This window comes from Solanum verrucosum, unplaced genomic scaffold (assembly GCF_900185275.1).
Source record: "Solanum verrucosum unplaced genomic scaffold, falcon-dt-bn FXZP01000026.1, whole genome shotgun sequence".
NCBI classification, from domain to species: domain Eukaryota; kingdom Viridiplantae; phylum Streptophyta; class Magnoliopsida; order Solanales; family Solanaceae; genus Solanum; species Solanum verrucosum.
This window is the reverse complement of record NW_026020285.1, coordinates 1,981,152-2,005,065: the sequence shown is the minus strand read 5'-3', so window position 1 is coordinate 2,005,065 and position 23,914 is coordinate 1,981,152. Positions and strand designations below refer to the sequence as shown.

At 31.0% G+C, this 23,914-nt stretch overlaps 2 protein-coding genes across 3 annotated transcripts; one reads left to right on the top strand and one right to left on the bottom strand.

Moving 5' to 3' along the window:
• The first annotated feature begins 10,982 nt into the window (after positions 1 to 10,982).
• On the top strand, positions 10,983 to 14,545 carry LOC125834239 (expansin-A10-like). The gene is made up of 4 exons (XM_049513409.1): positions 10,983 to 11,067; positions 12,139 to 12,276; positions 13,202 to 13,490; positions 14,211 to 14,545. The coding sequence occupies exons 2-4, from the start codon at positions 12,147 to 12,149 to the stop codon at positions 14,515 to 14,517; spliced, it is 726 nt and encodes a 241-aa protein (XP_049369366.1). The 5' UTR covers positions 10,983 to 11,067; positions 12,139 to 12,146; the 3' UTR covers positions 14,518 to 14,545.
• Positions 14,546 to 15,790: 1,245 nt separating this feature from the next.
• Positions 15,791 to 20,473, bottom strand: LOC125834297 (cytochrome P450 704B1). 2 transcript variants are annotated; one of them, XM_049513457.1, is made up of 6 exons: positions 20,162 to 20,473; positions 19,359 to 19,574; positions 18,179 to 18,457; positions 17,502 to 17,891; positions 16,746 to 16,946; positions 15,791 to 16,091 (listed from the first exon to the last, which is right to left on the bottom strand). In XM_049513457.1, exons 1-6 carry the CDS (start codon positions 20,435 to 20,437, stop codon positions 15,912 to 15,914), a joined length of 1,542 nt encoding a protein of 513 aa, XP_049369414.1. In that variant the 5' UTR covers positions 20,438 to 20,473; the 3' UTR covers positions 15,791 to 15,911. The 2 variants fall into 2 exon arrangements, with proteins under 2 accessions (XP_049369414.1, XP_049369415.1); XM_049513458.1 differs by lacking the exon at positions 18,179 to 18,457.
• Positions 20,474 to 23,914: the final 3,441 nt, after the last annotated feature.

Below are 23,914 nucleotides of genomic sequence, written 5' to 3'. Positions count from 1 at the left end.
AAACCGCAATATCCCTATATCAAAAAACTCACAATTTCAATCAAATTCAGATAAATTAAACTAAAAATTTCAAAAAAAATTTGAATACAAACCTAAGAAATTCACCGCCCAAGCCGAGAAACTCAGCAAGAACAGAGAATTTCTGAGCATTCGGATAGAGAGAAAATTCAAAGTCAAATGCGAATGAAAATAAATATATTTTACAAAAAATGAACAAATAGAAGGGTAGAGTGTATAATAGACCTGAAAAATCAGGAAAAAAAATGATGATTGTGTAATCAGGAGACGAAAAATTAGCGAATTTGTAGCAAAACCAATCAAAATTTGATGGAACCGTTGAAATTTCTTTGAAAATTACACAAACCGAACACTGATTTGACCGCGTTTACTCTTTTGTTTGTTTTTTTCTTTTGTCCAATTAGAGACTCGGTGGCCGGATTCTAACATTCAAGCACGACTAATTCATTAGTGATTCGGGTTTGACTCAATATGAATATTAGATATCGAATCAACAAATTATTTATTACTATTTTTTGGACATGCACATTGCACTTTTACCAAATTGATGAGTAAAAAAAGTTTCAAATATTACCTCAACGAAATATCTTAATTTAATTAGGGTCCTATTATATTCGAACTCATTTTTCTTTGTATTTTTGTGCCTTTTTTGTGCTAACGTGGCACCTTCAACCAGGTAAGTGGATTGCTTTTGTAGAACACACGTCTGTCATGTGTGTAAATTATTTTTTATTATTATTTTTAAAATATTCTTATTTTTTTATCTCGTATTTGAATTAAGTTAATACACGTAAAAAAAAAAAATTAAAAATATTGCTTTGTATTTTTAATCTTCATTTGTTTTGGAATAATGCATAAGTACCCCTAAATTATAACCAAAATTCTAGCGACACACCTTTAACTTAACTACGGTCATATTAACCCCTAAACTATTTTAAAATGTGATCTATAATTATTTCATGATTGCATTCGATGATAAGTTACAAAAGAATGAAGTTGCAGGAGAATAAAATGGTTTCAAGAGAAGAAGAGGTTTAGAAGATGCATGGAGTCTAATTAATTAAGTAAATTAATTAAGTAATGTAGAATTAAAAGAAGACACTTGTACCTGTTAATTACTGTTAAGTTAAAGGTGTGTCGCTGGAATTTCGGTCATACTTTAGGAGGTATTTATGCATTACCCCAATAAAAAAAGAAATAAAAATAATTAAATATATATAAGTTTTAATGTCAACAATTGAGTGTATTAACTAATTGTAAATAAAAAGGCATGTATCCAATTTTTCCAGTCTTCACTTGCCTTCAAGAGAGAGTACACATTCTTTATGCACGACAACTTTTGGGGGTGACTTTATTTCATTTTAAATACTTAAGGGAAGGGGGAGTAATAAGACCCTAGTTAAGTTTAGGCATGTCGTTGGAGTTCCAGTCATAGTATAAGTGGGTTCTCATGCATTATCCCAATTATTGTTATAAGTTATTCTTTCTAATTGTAACGACCTATTCCGTCTTTACTGAAAATATATGCGGTAAAGGTATACACATCTCATTCATCATAGGTTTAGGATCAATTTCTTGGTATGCGAGAGTATTAGTTATGAATTAAGGTCTTACAATGCCCTTATCACAAAGTTAAGTTGAAAGTGCCTTTACCAATTTAGTTTCAGGCTTAAGTTTAAACTTCAACTTCAAACAACCATATCTCTCAACCTATAATGAAGTAAGTGTCCCATAACCTATCGAATTAAAAGTCTGTGATTTTTCCTTCCAACGCCACCAAGTTTGCATCATTTGGAGTCCAGAGTAAAAAATTGTAACTGTTTTATCAGAGATTGTCCGTGTTGAAAAACTGAGGCTACTAAAATGGAAATTAGGCAGCCACAACGGGCTACACGCTAAATGCAATTTTCAGACCTAAAATATTATTTTACTCCCAAAATGCATTCAAGGTCAGGCTAGAGTAAAATAAGGGTGATTTCTTCAGTTTTCCAATGATTTTCTCTTTCAAGATAAGTCCTTCCATCAATCTAACACTCGTTTGATTCTTTAATCCTTAGAATAACATTAAATTTACACGGTGGGGATTGAAAGTTAACCTAGGTAGGATTTTCTGGTGTAAAGGTAATTAATAGGTTGAAAATCTCTTGAATTTGAGTTAGTGTTGATAGATTATGTCCTTAGGACTGGAAATTGATCTAACCATTTCAAAATATAGAGTTTTTGAGTAGATTAGAGCGTAGAACTAGTGGATTTGAATTCCAAAGTATTTGTTGGAAGAGTAGTTTATTAATCACTCTTATAATTGTTATTATTAGATGATTTAGCCTTCGAAAACGTGACGAAGAAGGAAGATCATCAACATTATAACTTACTTGTTGCAGTAGTTTGGCCCCAGGTAGGCTAGGTTTCTTTTTTGGTAATAGACTATGAAATATTACCATACCACCAAAACAAAGTCAAGTACAAGTAAAAAGCACCCATAGACTCAACCCCCTTTTAGAGAAGAAAGTTAAATCTAGTGAACCTCAAGAGCAAAGCCTAATTACATAAACACTGAATCAAGTATTCACTCTTCCTACCGTCGAGTATCTAAACATACGTAATCTCTCCTTAATTATATTTTGTACATGTTGTATCATAAACTCTCTATTTACACTTTGTCCTCAAAAACTCTTCTAATTCATGACAATCCAAATGTTATAAATAGTAGCTCTATAGGCTGGGTTTTCTTAACTAAGTAGTTTAGACATGTTTTCAATTGCATGATAATTTATAGAGTGACAGAAAGTTTCATGCATAGACTTTTGTGTACGGAGCCTGGATAGTTAAATGTTGTTTATTGTTGTTAAGGCGAGAAAAAATAATGACTAGGGGTGGTTCTCTAGTTTTTGATTGTTAACCTTGAGTTTTCCGTTGAGGTGGTTTGGTGGTAGCTATAAGGTCAAGTGTTATGAAATTGTTGGGTTATAGTCATTTATGGGACTTGTGGTAATCAAGGGGAACTCATTTGTACTCATGGTTCAGTGTTGGACCATTGATATAGTGGTATGATTTGTGTTGTCTAATATATGTATGCATGCATGTTTACTACTTATTGGAATCACTTGTGTAATGCATGTTGGGGAATACATAGGGAAGCATATGAAATGACTTTATGTTGATAATTTTATGCAATGAACTTGTTTATGTGATTTGAGATTTCAATATTATTGTTCATTATGTTTGTGATTGTACACAATTGTTTGTGATAGCTAGTTACCACGTCGATACAGGAATACTAACGGTTGAGTCAGATACTACACCTAATATGAATACTAATGATTGAATCGGATACCAGGTCTGGTACAGGCTATCAACATCGTAGCACGCTTGTACACAAATAATAGTGGCTCGGGTATAATACCGGTACAGTAACAATCTGGGAGTGGGTTCCATGAGAGAACCGGATTTTATGTTGGTTTCTTGAGTGTACCGATTTACTTTTTCATAATATGATTGTTGCATATGGATCCATGAGTGGTTGGGATTTGTGTTTAAATGTTCTGATGGTTCTTATGTAAACTAGGTTTGCATGTTAAACACTTTGGATGTTGTTTTAGGGATTCTTGATGGTTCAGGTTACTTGAAAGGTGTGTTAAATCAGGTATGGCTTATTGTGCTGATGTTATTCATGATTATTGTGCATATCAAATTCAAGGTGAGGATTGAGAGTCTAGAATATGTTATACTTGTGATTATAATTGTATGTTATCTGTTTTGCTAAGTTGTGAATATTAGGTTGTGTTGATGATTGGGGCCTGGTGCATAGTTTAAGTGTTGGGAATGGCTATAATTTTTCAGTGTTTAAAACATATATGATAATGAGGATGTGAGTTACGATGGATTAGTTGGTCTAAGGCACCAATTTCAAGTACTTAGGGGTGTGCATCAGTTGGATCTGATTCAATTTTATGTATTATCAGTTTGGTTTATTGATTTTCGATTTTGAAATACGCTAAACCAATAATCAAACAATGTCTATAGCACTATAGCATTAGTGGTTTGAGTTCAAGTCTTCCTGGTATAGAGTTATTATCGTTAGGGGGCGTTTATCTCCCAATGTGAAACTTTTTTACGTGAATCCGAATTTAATCGAATTTCAATAGGAATAATACGAAAAATAAATAAATAAATTCATTAATGATTTTTTGGACATGCACATTGCACTTACCATATTGAAGAGTAAAAAAAATTTACAATATTATTAAAAACTATTGTTATAAGTTATTCTTTCAAGTCCATATTAAGTGAATTTGTGAGGTAATGCGTATTCATTAAAAAAAATAGAACATAGATTAAATATCACTTTTTCATTTTTGTCCTTTTAATTATTCTTAAACTATTCTTAAAAATTAAAATAATTCAAAGCAAAGTCATAAATATGAGCAATTAACTCTCTTGAGCTCATTACCTATACAAAATAAATGAAGGGCAAAAAAGAGAAAAAAAGTTCAAACATTTATCTTAAATTTTAAACAATTCACATATTTTAAATAATGAAAAATATCTCAAAAATTCAATTGAAATAAAATAGAGAGAGTATAAAAGTAAAAATACATAAAGTTTCCCCCAAAACTTGTACTTTATTAAGTCAATGAGTAAACAAGTTTCAGATATTGTTAAAAGTTGTTGTTGCAAGTTTTATAGAATAAAAGTGAAAGAAAATGCATACTATGTTTATGATAATATCCATCAACTATTTAAAATAGGCCAAATATATCCTTCAATTATCTTTGAGTGCAAACTTATCCCTCCCGTTTACTTATTGGATCACTTATACTCTTCCTTTTATTAGGATTTTATCCTGATTTTCTTATCATATTTGAATTTTACTTTTCTCTTGAAGAAAAGTTAAAGTATTACCATAATTGCTTTTACTTTTCTAGAAAGGAAAATATAATTTTCTTTCATATTTGGGTTATTTCTTCCTTGGAAGAAAATTTTGAAACTCTATAAATTGATGACACATCTTCTCATACCAGACACAACAATAACATTTACAATGTAGTCATTAGAGAGTTTTGTTTAGGAGGAAATTTTTTCTCAATAGTTTCAATATTTTCGATTATATTATTTTTTATATGTAAGCCAATTGGTCAAATCATATAAAAATATTATATTTTTTAGTATAGTTTTTTGTCATTTGATTTATCGCCAACATGATTTGCAATTATAAGTCTCTGTATGACGCACTAGTTCGTTTTGAATCCAACACGTGGTACCATAGTCAATGGTCCAGGTTCATGGAGGTTGAAGATAGGTTCAAAGCGGTTTCAAATCAATTTACAACTAATTTTACGATAAAGAATATTTTTGTTCAGCTACATGTGGAGAACAAATTTAAACCATATTTTCAACATTCATGTAATTGCAATTTTTAAAAATAAAAATAAAATATTTTAAAACCATTTTTATTCCATATATTTTAAACAGTATTTTTAACCATGACAAACATCAATAATGAAGACTATGTGAAGAACAAAGATGATTATACATATGATGAAAGACAGATCAAACTTTGTCAACAAAATTCAGCCAAAATGGGAGATTTGTTAGGGTTTTGCCTGATTTTCTTTCCATAGTTGAATATTACTTTTCTCTCGAAGGAAAGTTAAAGTATTACCATAATTGCTTTTACTTTTTTTAAAAGGAAATTGTAATGTTCTTCCATAGTTGGGTTAATTCTTCCTTGGAAGAAAAATTTGAAACTCTATAAATTGACGACCCTTCTTCTCATACTAGCATCCACAATGTAGTCATTAAAAAGTTTTGTTTAAGGAGAGATTTTCTCTCAATAGTTTCAATATTTTTTGTCATATTATTTTTAATGTAGACCGATTGACTAAATCATATAGTAATATTAGGATTTTTAGTATAGTTTTTGTTATCTGCTTTGTCGATGTCATGATTTGCAATTGTAAACTTTCACGTGATGCATGATTACTTTCAAACCCAACATCTTTTAACAGACTAATATGTGGCATCCGGTGTGTAATACCACATGGACGTCTACCTAAGCACGCCAATGTGTAGCTCACCCACCCATAGAAGCACTGGCGGAGCCAGAATTTCTAATAAGAGGGTTCATAATTCAAAGAAATAGACACACGAAGTAGCCGAAGGTTCGACACCTACTATATATACCTAAAAACATTATTTTAACCATGTATAAATAGTATAATTTTTCGTTGAGGGGGTTTGGATGAACCCTCTAGCTATAAGGTGGCTCCGCCACTGATAGAAGACCCGACCTCTTGTTATGTTAGATTAGTGAATAGTTATTTATTTGTTTGAGTTCAAATAGTAGTATTCATAAGATTTTGCTTTTGATTGATTTATGCTGGGAAGGATTTTTGTCATCTTTTGATAATTTTGTCTTAAATATGGTGAGTCCTTTTCTATTATGTTAGATTTAGGGAATAATTATTTATTTGAGTTAAAATAGTAATGTTCACGCGGTTTCGTATCTCATTCATTCGTGTATAGCCGTAAATTAAGATTTTGTAATCTTTTGAGAATTTTATATTGTATATGCTGTCTTATTCTGTTGTTTTGTGATGTGTTAACGTTTGCTTTGGATACATGTAATTAATGAGTTATTTGATAAGGACTTGTTTATATGTGAATATGTATTGTATTATTTGAATTTGATATATGTGATCCCGATGCCCTTTTGTCATAGTTTATTATGGTCTGCTAGTTGAGAAGTTATTTCCCTCTATTTTTATGTTGTAATAAACATATAACCTCTTTAATTATGTTTTTGCTTTCTTTTAGTGTAGATTTCCTAAAGTGCTTCTTTATTGATCTAAACCGTTATGTTTGTTCTTTTTTTCCAGACAATTTAATGTGAGAAATTTGTTTATTAACCTTATGTTGCATTAATATGGGGGTAAAGGGATATAAACACTCCAATTAGTATATGACTAGAAGTATGTTTCTACTAGGAGAGACATTGATTCAGATCTCACAGATTATTATAAGATAGTGGAAGAGTACACAAAAAATATAAGCTTTTTGGTTGTGAAGCAACTAGGATTGGCGTTTGGTCGGTTTGATTCAGTTTACAATTTTCGATTCGATTTTTCAGTTTTTGGTTTGCTGAAAATGTTAACCAAACCAAACTGAAATAAATTCGGTTCAGTTCAATTTTTACAATTTCAATTTGATTTATTTCGATTCGATTTTTTTATTTAACCAAATTTAATCAACAATAAAACAAGGGAAAAGGGTCAAAAATGCCCTTAAACTATGTGAAAGGAACAAAAATGCCCTTCGTTTATAGTTTGGCTCAAAAATGCCCTTAGCGTTAATACTTTGGTTCAAAAATGCCCTTAAACTATGTGAAAGGAACAAAAATGCCATCCCTTTATAGTTTGGCTCAAAAATGCCCTTACCGTCAATACTTTGGTCCAGAAATGCCCCTATAGTTACAAAATGGGTCAAAAATGCCCTTTTCCGAATAAATATATATTTTTTCTTTTTAAACACATCTTCGTCCTAATTAAAATATTATTGAAGAACACTATTCTTGTTTTCTTTCTTCTAAAATCACTTTAACAAATAAAAAGGTAGGAAATATTTTTTTTCTTCTTAATCTCATTTTATCAATTAAAATAGAATAACGTCATGTACCCTTTGGACATATAATATATGTCATATATAAGATTATAGTATATCCATCATTAATTTATATTTATATAACGATAAAAAATAAGAAATATTTTCATTTTTTATTTTTTTCTAAATTGAAGTAGGATAAACATTTGCTAATTTAAAAAAAAAACATTATTAGAAAAGAATGTGTTAAAAAAAATATTTATTTGAAAAATGAGCATTTTTTACCCATTAAATAACAATAAGGGCAATTTTGGACCAAAATATTAACGGTAAGGGCATTTTTGGACCAAACTACAAACGGATGGCATTTTTGTTCCTTTCATATAGTTTAAGGGCATTTTTGAACCAAAGTATTAACGCTAAGGGCATTTTTGAGCCAAACTATAAACGGAGGGCATTTTTGTTCCTTTCACATAGTTTAAGGGCATTTTTGACCCTTTTCCCATAAAACAATGATACACATATTTTCAATCACAAGACCACAACTTAGAGCCCGCTTGGATTGGCTTAAAAAATAATTTTTGAAGTCAAAAATAAAAAGTCAAACTGAAATAACTTTTAAGTCAAAAAAAGTAAGGAGATACCTACTTTTGGTTTTTGACTTATTTTAAGTCATTTTTACTTTGCCAAACACTTCCTAACTTATTTTAAGTTATTTTTTATACTTGTCAACACTTCCAAAAGTAAAAAAATAGACTCAAAAATAGGTTTGACTAACTTTTAAGCTAATCCAAACACCATCTTAGTACTCTCGAGTCTCGTCTCTCTATGTTACTTGTGAGGAGAATAAAAAGTACCTATCGTACCGAAAAATGAGCACAATTTTGGTGAGAAAATGATCAAAATGATCCTTGATGTATAAGAGTTGTTTTATGTTGATCCTTAATATATTCCACATGATCTATATGGTCCTTAATGTATTATAAAAGAGGATCAATTTGATCCTTTGACCTAAAACTAACAGATACATCAAAACAAATGATCTGTTAACTTTAACACTACCTGCAAAAATTAAAGCGGTCAAAAGTTTTCCCTTTCCCCTTCATCTCTACATTTTTCCGATCTGTTTCAGAAGAGCTTGTGGATATTATTTTTTGCTCCTCAGCCATTAAAGTAAACTTCCCTCTTCTCATTTAACACAGAGTTACTATTTTTTACTGCAAAGAATCTTAAAAGAATCTGATTTTTTTCCTTCTACAGCATAAATTGAACTTAGATTAATGGAACAATAGCTGGTGCATATTGAAGTTTCTAATCACAAGTCGCAACTTATCAAAATCACATTACATGAGTTGATTAAAAAATATGAATAAAAGCAACAAAAGAAATACTGAAGTTAATTTGTAATATCTTCACTTCAACCAGCTACTAGCATGAAACCAACAAAATATCTCCACTTCAACCAGCTAGCGGCAAAAACTCAAAAAATTCTTCACTTCAATCAGCTATCAAATAATCAACAAAAATACGACCGCTTCAAAATAGCTATCCATCTGAAACATATAGAGTCACCATTAACTAAGATATAAACCCAAAAAAAAGAGCAGGTGTGACCAAATAAAAAAGATACCAGATTAAATTCATGTAGGACGACGCAACATTATCATCATGGATAAAATTTGTTCTTCTAACCTGTAGAAGGAAAAAAATCAGATTCTTTCCAGTAAAAAATAGTAGCTCTGTATTAAATGAGAAGACGGAAGTTTACTTTAATGGCTGAGGAGCAAAAAAATAATATCCACAAGCTCTTCTGAAACAGGTCGGAAAAATGTAGAGAATGAAGGGGAAAGGGAAAGCTTTTGACCTTAATTTTTGCAGGTGGGGTCAGTGTTAAAGTTAACAAATTGTTTTTGATGTATCTGTTAGTTTTAGGTCAAAAGATCAAATTGATCATCTTTTATAATACATTAAGGATCATATAGATCATGTGGTGTATATTAAGGATCAACATAAAGTAACCCTTATATATCAAGGACCATTTTGATCATTTTCTCCAATTTTGGCCATTGCCCATGCGTACGGTACCTTATAAGTAATAATGTGATATATTATTATCCACATAAACAACAACTCCACAAGCCTATGGCAATTGACAAACCTGCTGGTATGGTCAAAACTTAAAAATGTGCCACAACACAAACACTTCTTGCCCCATTTGCTACTGAAGAAAAATTTGCTTATGCATCTCAAGTTTTCACCAATGTAAATTACCATTAGGCACTAGCTATATTAATATAACTCCTTCAATAGGCAGACAGAGGCGAAGCAAGAATTAGGAATTTGGGGGTTCTAACCCACAATAAATGTGTGAAAAGCATTTTCACCGCTCTTCCTTACCACTAAACTGTCAATCAATTTTGTTAGGGGTTCACAAGTTAATATACATATATATTTATTTAATTTTTTAATACAAATACAAACTTTATGGAAAAGCTAGTGGGTTCGTCCGAACCCACACCTAGCTCCGCCTAGCTAGTGCGACTTCAAAGAAGAAACTTGAGATTTTAGAGTTTCAGACTAGGCATTTTGATTTTAGAGCGCAGGCCCGTAGGGATTAGTGAAATAATTACATTCAGTTTTTCGGTTTAATCAAATTTAAATAGTTAAAAATCAAAAATCTGACAGAATAATCAAAATTTTAAATTTTGATACCATCGACCGAATAAATCATAACTGAAATTTAAAAAGAAATCAGTTTAATTGGTTTTTTCGATTTGAACCGAAATATGTCTAACCCTAGAAGCAACTACTTGTGAAAGGGCTTCTGGGAAATTTTACTTAGTTGAAGGATCTTAAGGTATTAGGACACTTCAGTACTTATTAAATTAACAGTTCAAGGCGGTTCATTTCATTATCAGCTATGTTTTTTTCTATTATTTTCTTCTTCTTTTACTTGGGCTTGATGCACTTGAGTTGATGGTCTTTCGAAAATAGTCTCTCTACCTCCTCGAGATAGTAATAAAATTAGCGTATAATCTATTCTCCCGAAACTCCACTTAATGAAATTTCATTGAGTATATTATTGTAGTTGTTACTCAAGTTCCTTTTTATTTTATTTTATTAATTTATTGTCAACAGAATTATGAAAAGGCAAATTTATATAAGAGAAGCAAATGGTAGATTAATTTAATTGTGGCTTATGTGATAGAGCTTTGTAACAACTCACTTATTTGATGAATATAAGTAACTAATAATATGAGCCACTTATATAACCACCCATTTCTCTATTCCAATAATGAATTATGTGGTATTCATCCATAATGTTTAATTTCTTGTAAGTAAAAAAGGGAGAATTAAAATAACATGAACAAAAAATATAATCTTTGTAATGGAGAAACAATCTTGTTTAATATGATCTTGTCAAGAACATCATGCTATGGCTTAATTAAGGTACGTTTCAAAATAATCAATTAATTTTCTACTGAGTTTTCTGAAAATCATAGTATATAATAGCGCGCTCTAATTGATATATATATATAACTCTTATATTAGAAATGACTTGTTTCAACATGCCTGTTTCATCACTTCTAAGGATATTTTTGTCCTTTCAGTGCTCAAATATAGCTATGCGTCTTGTTTATGTCTCTTCAACATACACATCATTGTTGATCGTATAAATATTATGAGAGCACTCATGTTCTAGGTATCATATATGTTTTGTGTTTTAGTAAAATATTTTTGACAGAATGAGTATTCCATCGCAACCAAAAAGTAAAAATCACTTTTTACTTTTCAGATTTGTCTCAATTTTTGTGGCAATATTTAATTGGATACATAAAGTTTTTTTTTTGACAAAAGAAAGAATTTTGAAAACTGTACTTAAAACAAACTATAGGCATTTATGTAGTTGTAATGTAAATTATCTTACTAAGATAAAATAAAAAAAAATTAAATTAAATTATTTTAAAATAAAAAAAATATTTTTTTTTAGCAGCTCATAGCCTCATGTGGGACAGTTTTAGGTACCCCAGCCTTGAAATGGTCAATCAATTACTCCTGAAGCATCTTAAAGGCCAAGTCATGCAATTCTTTTTATCATTCTCATGTCTGAATCAACTTTCACCTACCTCGACTAATTTTATACGGTACCTACTAGCTTCACCAGTACTAGTCGATAATTTCTTCTCATATGTCCAAACTTTGATGGACGGAGTAACCATCTCATCTCCCCTATTTCTAAATGCTTATTTACATCCTCTTATTAACTCTCTCAATTTTTTCTAAACTAAATCTCTACTTACTCTTTGTTGCATAGCTACATTCTCCAATAAATTAATTCATATGTCCTAATGTCAGTCTCATATAGAATGACATATTTCTATATTAAGTAACAATTTAACTTTCAAATACTCATTTCTCTTACATTTTCCTTGTTTTGGTAAAATGAACATTGAACATTTCCAAAATTGAGTGTATAACTAAAAAAAATTGCTAATTTAAAAGTTCCAATCTTTAATGCAGGAATATATATGGCTAAAATTGTGATTTTTTTGGTTTGTTTTCTTGCAATTGCCTCATTTGTGAAGGGATATGGTAAAGGAAAGTGGATCAATGCTCATGCTACATTCTATGGAGGTGGTGATGCCTCGGGGACCATGGGTATGCAAACTTAATTAGTAGTTCTCTAGTTCCGTATCAAGGTCACAATCGATATCGTCACTAGATTGTATTTATCATCAATAACATCATTATCATCAAATCCTTTAGATGTGTAATCTAGGAACTTGTTTAGAAATGCTATAATCAATGGAATGTAGAGTTTGTAGCTAGGAACTTGTATAGGAATACTATAAAGAAAGGAAAATGTCAGAGTTTGTTGCTAGGTGTTTAACCAAATAAGATCGTAATGTTCCTATAGAATCTATCACTAAAATATCCCTCGTATGGATAAGGCTAAGCAGAGGGGAAAGATTTTTCCATCAAATAGATAATATATCGGTAAATTCAGGATCTAGAGTTGGTGAATTTTCAAAAAAAAAAAAAGAGTATGATTTCATTTCATTTATATATTTTAATTGATTTTTGCATATATATCACACAATTTAAGAGAAAATCAAGGGTTAAATTAAGCTCATATACTCCCCATAATTTTGTCTTTGTTTATGTTGGTTCCTATTAATTCTGGCTAGGTAAGCTTGCTCACATTGTCTGTCTCAGGCCTCCCATGACGTCCGCCTGTCGTCGCCTCAGTCTGCCTCCAACACCTCTGCCCCTTATATATGCTTAAAAAAAAACCATGTGATAGGAGTAGACATCGTTATAGACAAGGAGAGTTCCAATTTCAAGAATGACTATGACTTCGTTATAGTCATACTTTTTAATTGATTTTTGCATATATATTACATAGTTCGAGGCAAAAACAAAGGGTTCAACCGAAATCATAGAACTCACAATAAATTTGCCCTTGTTTATATTGATTCTTGTAAATTCCACCTGTGTGAGGTTGCTCATATTGCCGACCTAAGTTCTAACGATCAATAATGTAGATTCGTGTGAAACTTTATTTACATACATTCTCCAACAGGTGGTGCTTGTGGTTATGGGAATCTATACAACCAAGGGTATGGAACAAAAACTGCAGCTTTAAGCACAGTTTTGTTCAACAATGGATTGAGTTGTGGATCTTGCTATGAGATTAAATGTGTGAATGAACACAAATGGTGTTTGTCAGGTTCTATTAAAGTAACAGCAACCAATTTATGTCCACCTGGTGGCTGGTGCAATCCTCCTCTTCACCACTTTGACCTTTCTCAGCCTATTTTTCAGCACATTGCCCAATATAGAGCTGGAATTGTCCCTATTGCTTATAGAAGGTATGTTCAATGGTTTTATCATACATTCGAAACTATCTATAATTCATTTGTTTGGATAGATTTTGGCTGCTATAGTGAAATGTTGTGATCAAGAACATATAGTATAATATAACATGAAAAATTGGTTCTAAAATAATTGGTCATTATACTGAAATATTGTTATAGAAAAGTTTAACTGTATTTGGTTCAAATAATGGTTGATTATGTGATTTTCCTTCGAAACTTCATGTTGATGCTCGTTACACGCATGAAACACACGGACTTTAATCACTCGGTGCTCAAGTTGCCACATAGGTTCAATCAATGATCAGAGCCGTTAATTAGTCCACCAGATATTGCCTACGTCCTACCTGGCAGGGCTGAGAAGGTTCATCTGAATCTCCTTAAGCGGAAAATTCCATTGTTTATATATGGTTAAAGTTAATTTTTTGTGTATATATAGTAGATGTTGAACCCCTTTTGGCTTCTTCGTTTGTTTACTTCATATTCTGAATCTCTTTAATGAAAATCCTCGCTCAGACACTGCTACTAGTATAGGTACTCTGTTCACCAAAACTTAATTAGAAGATACAAAAGAATCACCTAACACTTTTTGCCTTTTATTGGAATTTAAACTCTTCCTTTCTCGCGATTCAGTTTAGCTTCATTAACCGTTAGGTCACACCTATAAATGCCTTCAACAGAATCAACTAACATAAACTCTATTGTCAACTCTTGCAGGATACCCTGCAGAAGAAAGGGAGGCATCAGGTTCACAATCAATGGACACTCTTACTTCAACTTAGTACTTGTGACTAACGTTGGCGGTGCTGGTGATGTTCATGCTGTAGCCATTAAAGGATCGAAACCACAATGGCAATCTATGTCAAGAAATTGGGGCCAAAACTGGCAAAGTAACAGTTTACTAAATGGACAAAGCCTTTCATTTAAAGTTACTACTAGTGATGGACATAGTGTAGTCTCTAAGAATGTTGCCCCTGCTAGTTGGTCTTTTGGGCAGACATACACTGGTGGACAGTTTCATTGAAAGGTTAGCCCTTGAACATTTGGCTGTAAGGGGCGGATCTAGAGGATAGCGAGGGGATTCACCCGAACCAACTCAGCAAATGGTATTTGTTATGTATAAACATATATATAGATTTTGAACGACCTAAACATAATATTAGAGGTTGATTTAGACTTTAGTGGTTGAGGGGGTTTAAAATTAACCTTGAGGTTCTACATTCAAATTTCAAGCACCCTTAGGTGGAAATCCTGAATCCGCTATTGCTGACATGGTTCGAAACTCGATGAATTGGATAATGAGTCTGTCTCTCTACCTTTTTCCACTTAAATATAAGTTTTCTTTTAAGTTCTGATTGTGTAACGTGAATCTAACTCATACATCATGTATTGCGCTCTTACTTCTTAGACTAAAGCCCAAATGGTCATTGTTAGTACATAGGGATTTCTAAACTTGGCTTCTTCTTTTTTTGTTATGTTAATGTGAATTAAGGGTAGCATAGCTTTGGGACCCTATAATATCCTTGAGGCCATTATTTTTACCCTTTTTTTTAATTGATGAATTTTTGTTTTTCTTTTGTTGCAATGCAGTGGTGGACTCTTTTACCACCCTCATTTTGGAGTGTTTGTATGAGTTAGAGAAATTTGGAAGCCTTTTTTTCTCCTAAGTTTTAGTTGTAAATAGATGTAATAATCCAGTTAACTAGTGCAATAATGAACATTAATGGACCTGATGTTTCTTTTGTATATTTATTATATGTCCTTCCTTTTCTTTTTTTGCTTCTTTTCCTTGTAGTGTTAATCATCTTTTCTACTTCTCTTGTATTCCTAGATGCCATATAGTCATGTAACAATACCTTAATTCAACCATTATGTGTTGTGGTGCAGTGGTGGGAGTGTTCCACCCTTAATCAAAGGTCTCGGGTTTGAGCCCTAGATATGGAGAAAATCATGTTGGGAGTGATCATCTTTTAGATTGAAGGACTCACAGCCATATCATTAATCGATTCATAAAGTTATAAAACACGGAGAGTGAATTTTAATATGTGATAGCAAATCAAAAAAATAGTTTTTGTTGTTATTCAAATTCTTAACATTTCTGAAATTCAACTTCGAGTTGAATTCTGAAATTTTGTGGTCAAATGTGTTTTTTAGAGTACCAACTCCCTAAATAACAAAAGTGAATTTTTTTCATAATTAAAGCCTCCTAACTTTATTAAGAGATTTACTTATGATTATGGACTTGAATGTGTAGTTTTTAAACTGTCAGTGCATAGAACTTAAAGACGAATCATGTGGTGACAATAATTCTTTCAATTGTTCATAGTTCCATGAAAGACTTTATTTTAACCATATAAGTTATAGTTACAATTTGCAATTAAAATCTAGCCATCATAAACATTTACACATTTTGTATTTTCAAGATCTCGGTGAAACTGTAAGCTTTAATCCATGTTCCATTGATAAAATGGTCATCATCCTGTACTTGACTAGATGGCCTGGCACCAACTTGAATTTATAGAATCTACACAAAATTGCAAGTGCCATTTTCATCTGAAGATATGCTGAATCCTTCCCTAGGCATATCCTTGGCCCTCCCTACAACACCATGGCATGAAAAATGTAGTTATCAGTATGACAGAATCAGGATTTTCACTATGGGTATTCAAAATATAACGAAGTAAATATTGTAAAAGTCATAGTGTATATATATATAATTCATAGTTTTGACTTGGTATTTATGGTGTAATTTTTTTGACGAAGAGCGTTTGGATGAACCCCTTATAGTATCCTAGATCCGCCCATGGTTGTACACATATAGTATTATATATTGGTAGCTTTAGACCACTAGTTAGGGTAGAGGCAGATTCAGAATTTTAACTTTATGTATTCAGAATGTCAAGCATCATTTGGGTTTCTATTACTACTTTACTTTATATATATTTTAGTAGATTACTTAACACAAACATAGGGTTTAAGCCAAAGCTACTGAATTCAGCTAAACCAATAACTTTTATTGTACATTCACCCCTTCATTGGGGCTGACTCTAAGGTAAGGTTATTGGAAACATTGCTTTATTGAAGTTGTTAGTTTTTCTGATATATGTTATATCTCTTTTGTCTCGTTAAGTTGATCCATAGATAAAAAAGTAAGTCCTTTTGATTCAACAAAATGTACGTTTAAAAGACCTCTTATTATGATTTGACTTTAGACCACTAATTTTATTGAGCCGCTCTGTTTATATTATATACCTGGAAAGCGGTGAATTTGAATGGAGATGCATTTTGGAAAACCCCATCTTTAAGCCATCTCTCAGGATTGAATGATGCTGCATCAGAACCCCAATTGTATTCCATTCTTCCCATAGAATAAGGTACATAGGTCACCATTCCTCCTGCCTTTAACTTTGTTCCATCTGGTAGAACATCATCTTCCAATATTCCCTTAGGATCCTGTCACATTATTAAAACAAAATCATTCACCGAGTGTTTATACCAATTTAAATCAAAAGTTCTATGCATCGACAGTATAAAAACGATGCTAACCTACATTACAACAAAAGAGACAGTCGGAGCTAACTGAGGGTTCAGGTGTTCGAACGAACTTAGTAGTTTTTCGTAGATCATGTATTTGTATTAGAAAATTAAACAAATAAATATATGTATACTAATATGTGAACTCCCTAGCAAAACTGATTGATGGCTCAGTAGTAAGGAAGGGGTCATGGAAACGCTTTCCCACCTAGAGTTGTGGGTTTGAACCCCACTATCATCAAAAGTTTCTCTTTCTAAACTCCTCATCAAGCAAGAATATTAACCTTATGGATTCGAAATTTTATAACAGTAACTTTGTTGTAAACTTAATACTTGTACACATTTAACAAACTTCTTAATACATATACACTATTTGAGCAAAAATTACTGGGACGTTTGGCCGAACCCGTACTCAGGCTTCTAGCTCCGCCCCTGCTTAAATACTATCCAATTGATAAAATCAGGGTAACTAACCTGAGGAACAGCAGGGTACAATCTAAGAGTCTCTGTAATCACAGCATGTAGATAGTACAATTTTGACAATGAATCATAATTCAGGAGCCCTGCAAATTGAATGGCTCTCGAATCGACAGATTCAGGATCCTCCGCATCATACTGATGCAACGACACGTTCTCTTCTTTAGCACGGACTTGTTCCAACGACTTCAGCTCCGCGTACAGCTTCTCAGCTACGTGCTCGTGAGTCATAATCATGTATATAGCCCAAGACAGAGTCGTTGCTGTCGTATCGCGACCCGCTATGACAAAATTCAGGACAATGTCCCTCAGGCTTTTATCAGTTATATTGTTCTCAGGGTCTTTTCCTAGCTCAATGAATCTTGACAATATGTCATGCTTATTAATCTGTTAATGTTTAAAAAATCATATTAGCCTGTTTGGCCCAAACTTCGAGAAAACTGCATATTTTGAAAAAGTACTTTTGGAGAGTAACAATTTAATACTACAACAACAATTCGTGCTTTTCAAAAAAACGTGTCTGTTGCTGCTGCTCAGAAACACTTATTTTTTCATAAAGTTTGGACAAATACCTTAACTCTCTAAAAATAAGTAGTTTTGACTGTCTAGAAGCTTTGACGAAACAAACTATAATTTAGGTAAACAATAATTATAAAAAGTTTGTATGAGCTTACTTTGTCATTTGTTTCTAACTCTGCCTTCCTTTTTCTTATGACAGAATATGTGAAATCATCAATTTTTTTAATACTTTGATCAAGGATGGCTTCTGATCCAATGTTGAGAAATTGCTTGATTTTCCACAAAGGATCAATGAATCTTAGTGTGACAATGACATTTGCAGCATCAAATGCCTTTGCAAAGCTATTTTCTGGTAAATTTGGATTCAATGTTCCTATCTCTACACCAAATCCCACCTTACATATTGAGTCTAGAGTCATCCTCATCAACAGATCCTGGAAAAAATAATTGTTGTTTAGCAACAATACAAAAAATAGAATAAAATTGTACTTCCTATGTCCTGTGTTATGTGATACGCTTTTCTTTTTAGTCTGTTCTAAATGAAAAAGAAATGGACTTTGGGATCACCACCCCTATAGCACTAATGAGGGACTCAACACCCTCACCTGTTGAAGAGTGGACGTTTGGAGCGTGGACAACATAAGATGGGAAGTCAACATTGGGCAAACCAAAAATCGAGATAGGCCTGATTCTGATGTCATAATTAAGAAATTGATTTTGGGCCTCAACTTCAGAAGCTAGCTATTGAGATGAGGATTGTCAAAAACAATATAAAAAAACCACATCACCCCCCAAAACACCAATGTGGGACTCAACATGAAATAAATTAACTTTAAACTTCTAATTAATTCTATCCTTAGGGTCGTATAATATGATGTATTAAAAAAAATAATACATGTATTATCTGTGGTTTTATTTGATTAATTGTTTGATAGGATTTACAACATATGTATAATACATAGCAAATCATGGTATTAGTAAGACACGAGTTATTCATACATGGATAAGCATGATTAAAGACAGAACAACCTTTACTATACCAAACCAATAAATAGTGGATAAGAAATAATCCTAGTCCCAGAATAAGTAATCCCAACATAACTAATCTCAACATTATTAATACACTTTATTCAGTACTATTCTTATGCACTCTATCAAACGACCACTTAATGATAAGATTTATATTTGCACAAATGACTACACATTTGTCATAAATCACTAATTTCAAAAGTCTATCAATTTTTTTTTTAACTCTGTGCTTAGTCAAACACCATCACATTAAAACGGAATATCTTAATCATTGTATTTAAGTCCAAACAGAATTCAACAACTCACCTGCATGTCTACATGCTCATTCTTGAAAGATGCTTGATTGAGAATGTTAAAGAGTTTAAGGCTATAGTCCCTAAAAACCACAGTGTTGAAATCCCTTAAATTCTTTGAAGCAAACTCAAAGCTAGCAGTCTTCCTTTGTTTCCTCCAAAGCTCACCATCCACATTAAAGATACCATCTCCAAGCAAAACTTCCATATATGAATGGTACACTTCACCCTGTGCCAAAAGGAAGAAAAAAAACAATATTTCTCATGATAGACTATAAACCATATGTAAGTTGAAAGCCACATATCCATTGAGTAATCTAATTTATAATTAGAAAAAAAAAAATCTTGCACCTTTTTCTTTAAGGAATCTTTACACAAATAGCATGTTGGATTCACTATTTACTTTTTTTCACCAATATACAATATGTTATACACTGATTATCACTACTAAAAATCACTATTTTCTCGCTGAATTTTCCATTGAAAAATGTTCAATGGCTATTCTCACTGATATTTTGATTGAATTAGTGTGAAAAGAAAAACCAATTGTTTCACATGGTAAAATTACAAAGTTACTCACTATCTCAGTGAGAATCTGTTTTCCACAATATATTTTCTCAGTGAGCTGGTTTGATGGAAATGAGTGGAAAAATCATGTTTATAGCACAAATTTCTCATTGATTTATAGTAGAAAAAACCTTGTTTCTAATAGTGTATATACATTTATATACCTATTATACATGAATTTTACATATATTATATATCCTCAAGCTATTTTTAGTTTAATTAAAAAGAAAGAAAGTACTATATATAAACCTTTGGATAATTATCAAAATTTGTTTTGAGAACATGTTCAACATTAGTTGGATGAGCAATGTAAGTATAAGTTGTAGTCATGGCAGGAACAACAACAGTTGGGGATTGAGCCAAATACTCAACCAACCAATCATGCATCCTATCAAAATTCACCCATTGTTCTAAGCCTGCCCCAACAATAGGCCAATTTATTGGGCCTTTCTTATTTTTCTGCCTATATGTATTGATGAATTTCCAAGACAAAACCAAACAAGCTAAAAATGTTAATAATCCCATTTTGTTGTGTTTGATGATGAGCTATGAGAAAATAATATTGGAAATTATGGCATGTATGTAGAAGTGAAAATTGTTTGGTAATATTATATATAGAGGATTATTATGTAAAGTGGTTTAGGCATTGGTTACTTGTTAACTTTCTACAAAATTGTCAATAGTCTTTGCATGTTGTAAATTGAAAATATTGCACATTCTTTGCGTCTTCAACCAAACTTTTATTCATCTCAACCATGTTTCTTTGTGTATTATATTGCGGAGTCAGAATTTGAAGTTTGTGGATTCAGGATTTGAATATTTTTAAGTTACTAAGTTCTAAAACTAATCCTACATATTCACTGAATTTTTTTGTAAGTAATTTAAACCAAAATTATTGGATTCAGCTAAACTCGTAATGCTCTGATCCGAACTATCAATGTAAATATTTTATCCTTATTATTTTATTTTAAATATTTTTAATTTCATATTTTAGGGAGACTTATCCATATATATTGTTTTTGATAAATAACCTGACATCATAAATCATGTGATTCTGAAGAGAGCCTGAATTTGATCACCCATTTCCTTATAGTAATTGGGGTGGAGTTATTATAGTAGATACAAATTTGATAAAATTCAATAATTTGAATTTTGCATTTGAATTAAAATTTTAGAATAGGGTAAAAAATGTTTTTAAGTTATGTGAAATTGAACAAAAATATCTTTAACTAATAATTTAGTCTAGAAATGTCCCTTGACAATAGTTTGATCCAAAAATACCTTTATCGATAATACTTTGATAAAAAAAAATTGTATTGCTACTTTTGGGACAAAAATACCCTTTTTCTAGTAAGCATATTGTTTCTTTTCTTTTTAAACTCATTCTTTTTCTAATAAAAATAGTGGAACCCATCATTAATTTGCATTGGGTAATGATAAAATTCTTCTTTTTTTTTTTTTGATAAAGTAGGAAATATTTTCATTTCTCAATGTTTTCTTAATTGAAGAAGGATAAACATTTATTAATATGATAATTGGTTTTAAAGTAAAAAGACATAACAATCATAATCACAAAAATAAAAAAAAATGTTACATTGCTGCAAATCATAAAACATCTTTAAAATATTATCGATAGAGTTATTGTTGACCCTTTTTTCATATTAACTTTAAAATCAAGGAATAAATTAGCAAATGCTTATCCTAATTCTTCGAATGAAATTAAAAAATAAAAATATATTCTATTTTTAAAAAAAATATTGTAGAAATAAAACTAAGAGATAAGTGTCAAAAACACCTAAACTATCTTCTTTTTTTTGAGTTTCATACCTAAACTACTGAGAGTGTAAGTTTCATATCTAAATTATCACTTATTAGTTCGAGAAACAATATGCACAAGAAATTCCAAAAGTAGAATTGCCAACATCCAAACTTTCATAATTCAAAGATGTCATGTTTCTCAAGTCAAAAACTAGAACAATTTTTTTTTAAAAAAAAAGAAGTTAAAATTCAACACCTAGAACTGTTTACAACTACAACTGAATTCTTAGTTCCCACTTCCCCGATAACGATATCAAAATTTGATCACGTCCAAAATTCGTCCTAAACATATAAGTTGCAAATATAATTCAGTTTTGAAGTCTGAAGTCAAATCTCAAAGAAAACTAAGGTTTAGTTATTGTTACTCAATATAGCCAAGAAAATTAGTTTGAACAATTATTTAATTTTAAAGATTAAGTAGGCGTTTGACCATGCGATACCATATCACGTTATGGTATCGTGAGATGGAATGAGCGTTTGGACATGCGATTTTATGATGATTCTATCTCATGATTCCATATTCTCCAAAAACCATGATATGGAATTATATAGTAATTTCATATCATGATTTGAGATATTTTAATACAAAAATTGACCAACAAGTTTATATTTTGTTAAAATAACCCCACATTTATATCTACTAACCATTTATTTCATATGTAAATAAAATTTATAATCACCTCATTACTTTTTAAAATTTATTATTCTCACCAACATATAGTCACTTTAACTCACACCAACCGATTGTTAAAGTGATGAAATATTTATGGTCTATGAGCATGAAAATATAGTTGTGGATGATATTGACCAACAAATGGCTCAAAGTAACAATGTTGGTTATATTAAAGACTAGTACACTACAATTTATGTTTAATTTTTTTTAATTAAATTAAAGTTAAATGAAACAATTACTTAAGTGGAGAACAAATAGCTTTGTAATAATTTATTATACGATTTTATAAATTTTTGTTTATTTGATAAGATTGAATAAACAATTGAATCTATTTTAATAGTTTTACAACTTATGAAATTTTTATGTTTATGAGAAAATATACAACACAAAAATTCCATATCGCATGTCCAAACAAAACTTCAATTTCATCTCATGATTCCATATCATAATACCATATCGCATGGCCAAACGGGCCCTATAAGATTATCATTTTAAACCAAATGTAAATAATAAAGTGGTAAAAACGATCAACTTAAGAGAATAGGTTGACTTTAAGATTCAGGAGGCCTAGAATTATGATTTCTCCAATTGTCAGATTTCTTCTCGCTACATTAGCTATAATCTCGCCAAACTAATCTCTATCGATCATGAATTTTCTCTTACTATAAATATCTCTCGACCAAGTGCAGTAATTTTCTATCTTCATTATATCAAATTAACGCAAGCTAATCAAATAATCAATAAATCTATTCACTTAGATCACATCAAAATTTTATTATATCTCTAACCTCCACTTTTAAATCTCCATCATTAATCTCTTACTGTTTCGAAATAATGTTGCTCAATTAAAACCTAGTCTCAGAGTTTCTCTCGAGAATGCAAGATATAACGACATCATTAAATAACAAGTTAATTACGTAAGTTAAACAAATAGAAATAAAAGAATGACTCAATCATATAAAATTAAATCCTACAAATAATTTCATCAAAATAAAAAAACTCGTTATCGAATCTTTCGAGTTTCGCCTTGCTCCACAGTAACTCCTCGCACTCTCTTAAATTGTGTATTTAAAAAATCTCAAATAAAATAATCGAATCCATGTGGCCACAACGTGACCACGCTACGCACAGACAAATTCTTAGTGACAAATATTTGATTGTTGATATCGTCGATCTTTTGCTTTAATTTATTTTTACTTTGGACAATCATTATGTCCCCCTCTTCCTTTTTTTTTTTTTCATTTTAATTTATTTGTGCTTCAAATTTTTAATTTTTGTATTATTTTATTCATATATATAATATTAAATATAAAATAATATAATCAATACTTAAAGAAAATTAAAAATACTATAATGTAAAGTAAAAAATGACTAAATTAAATATACTAACATCATTATTTAATGATAAATTTAAATTATACAATATAATAAAATTCAAAATAACAGCCAAAATAAATATTATATTTAAATTAATAATATAATATAATACAATTGATAGCAACCACCCAAGC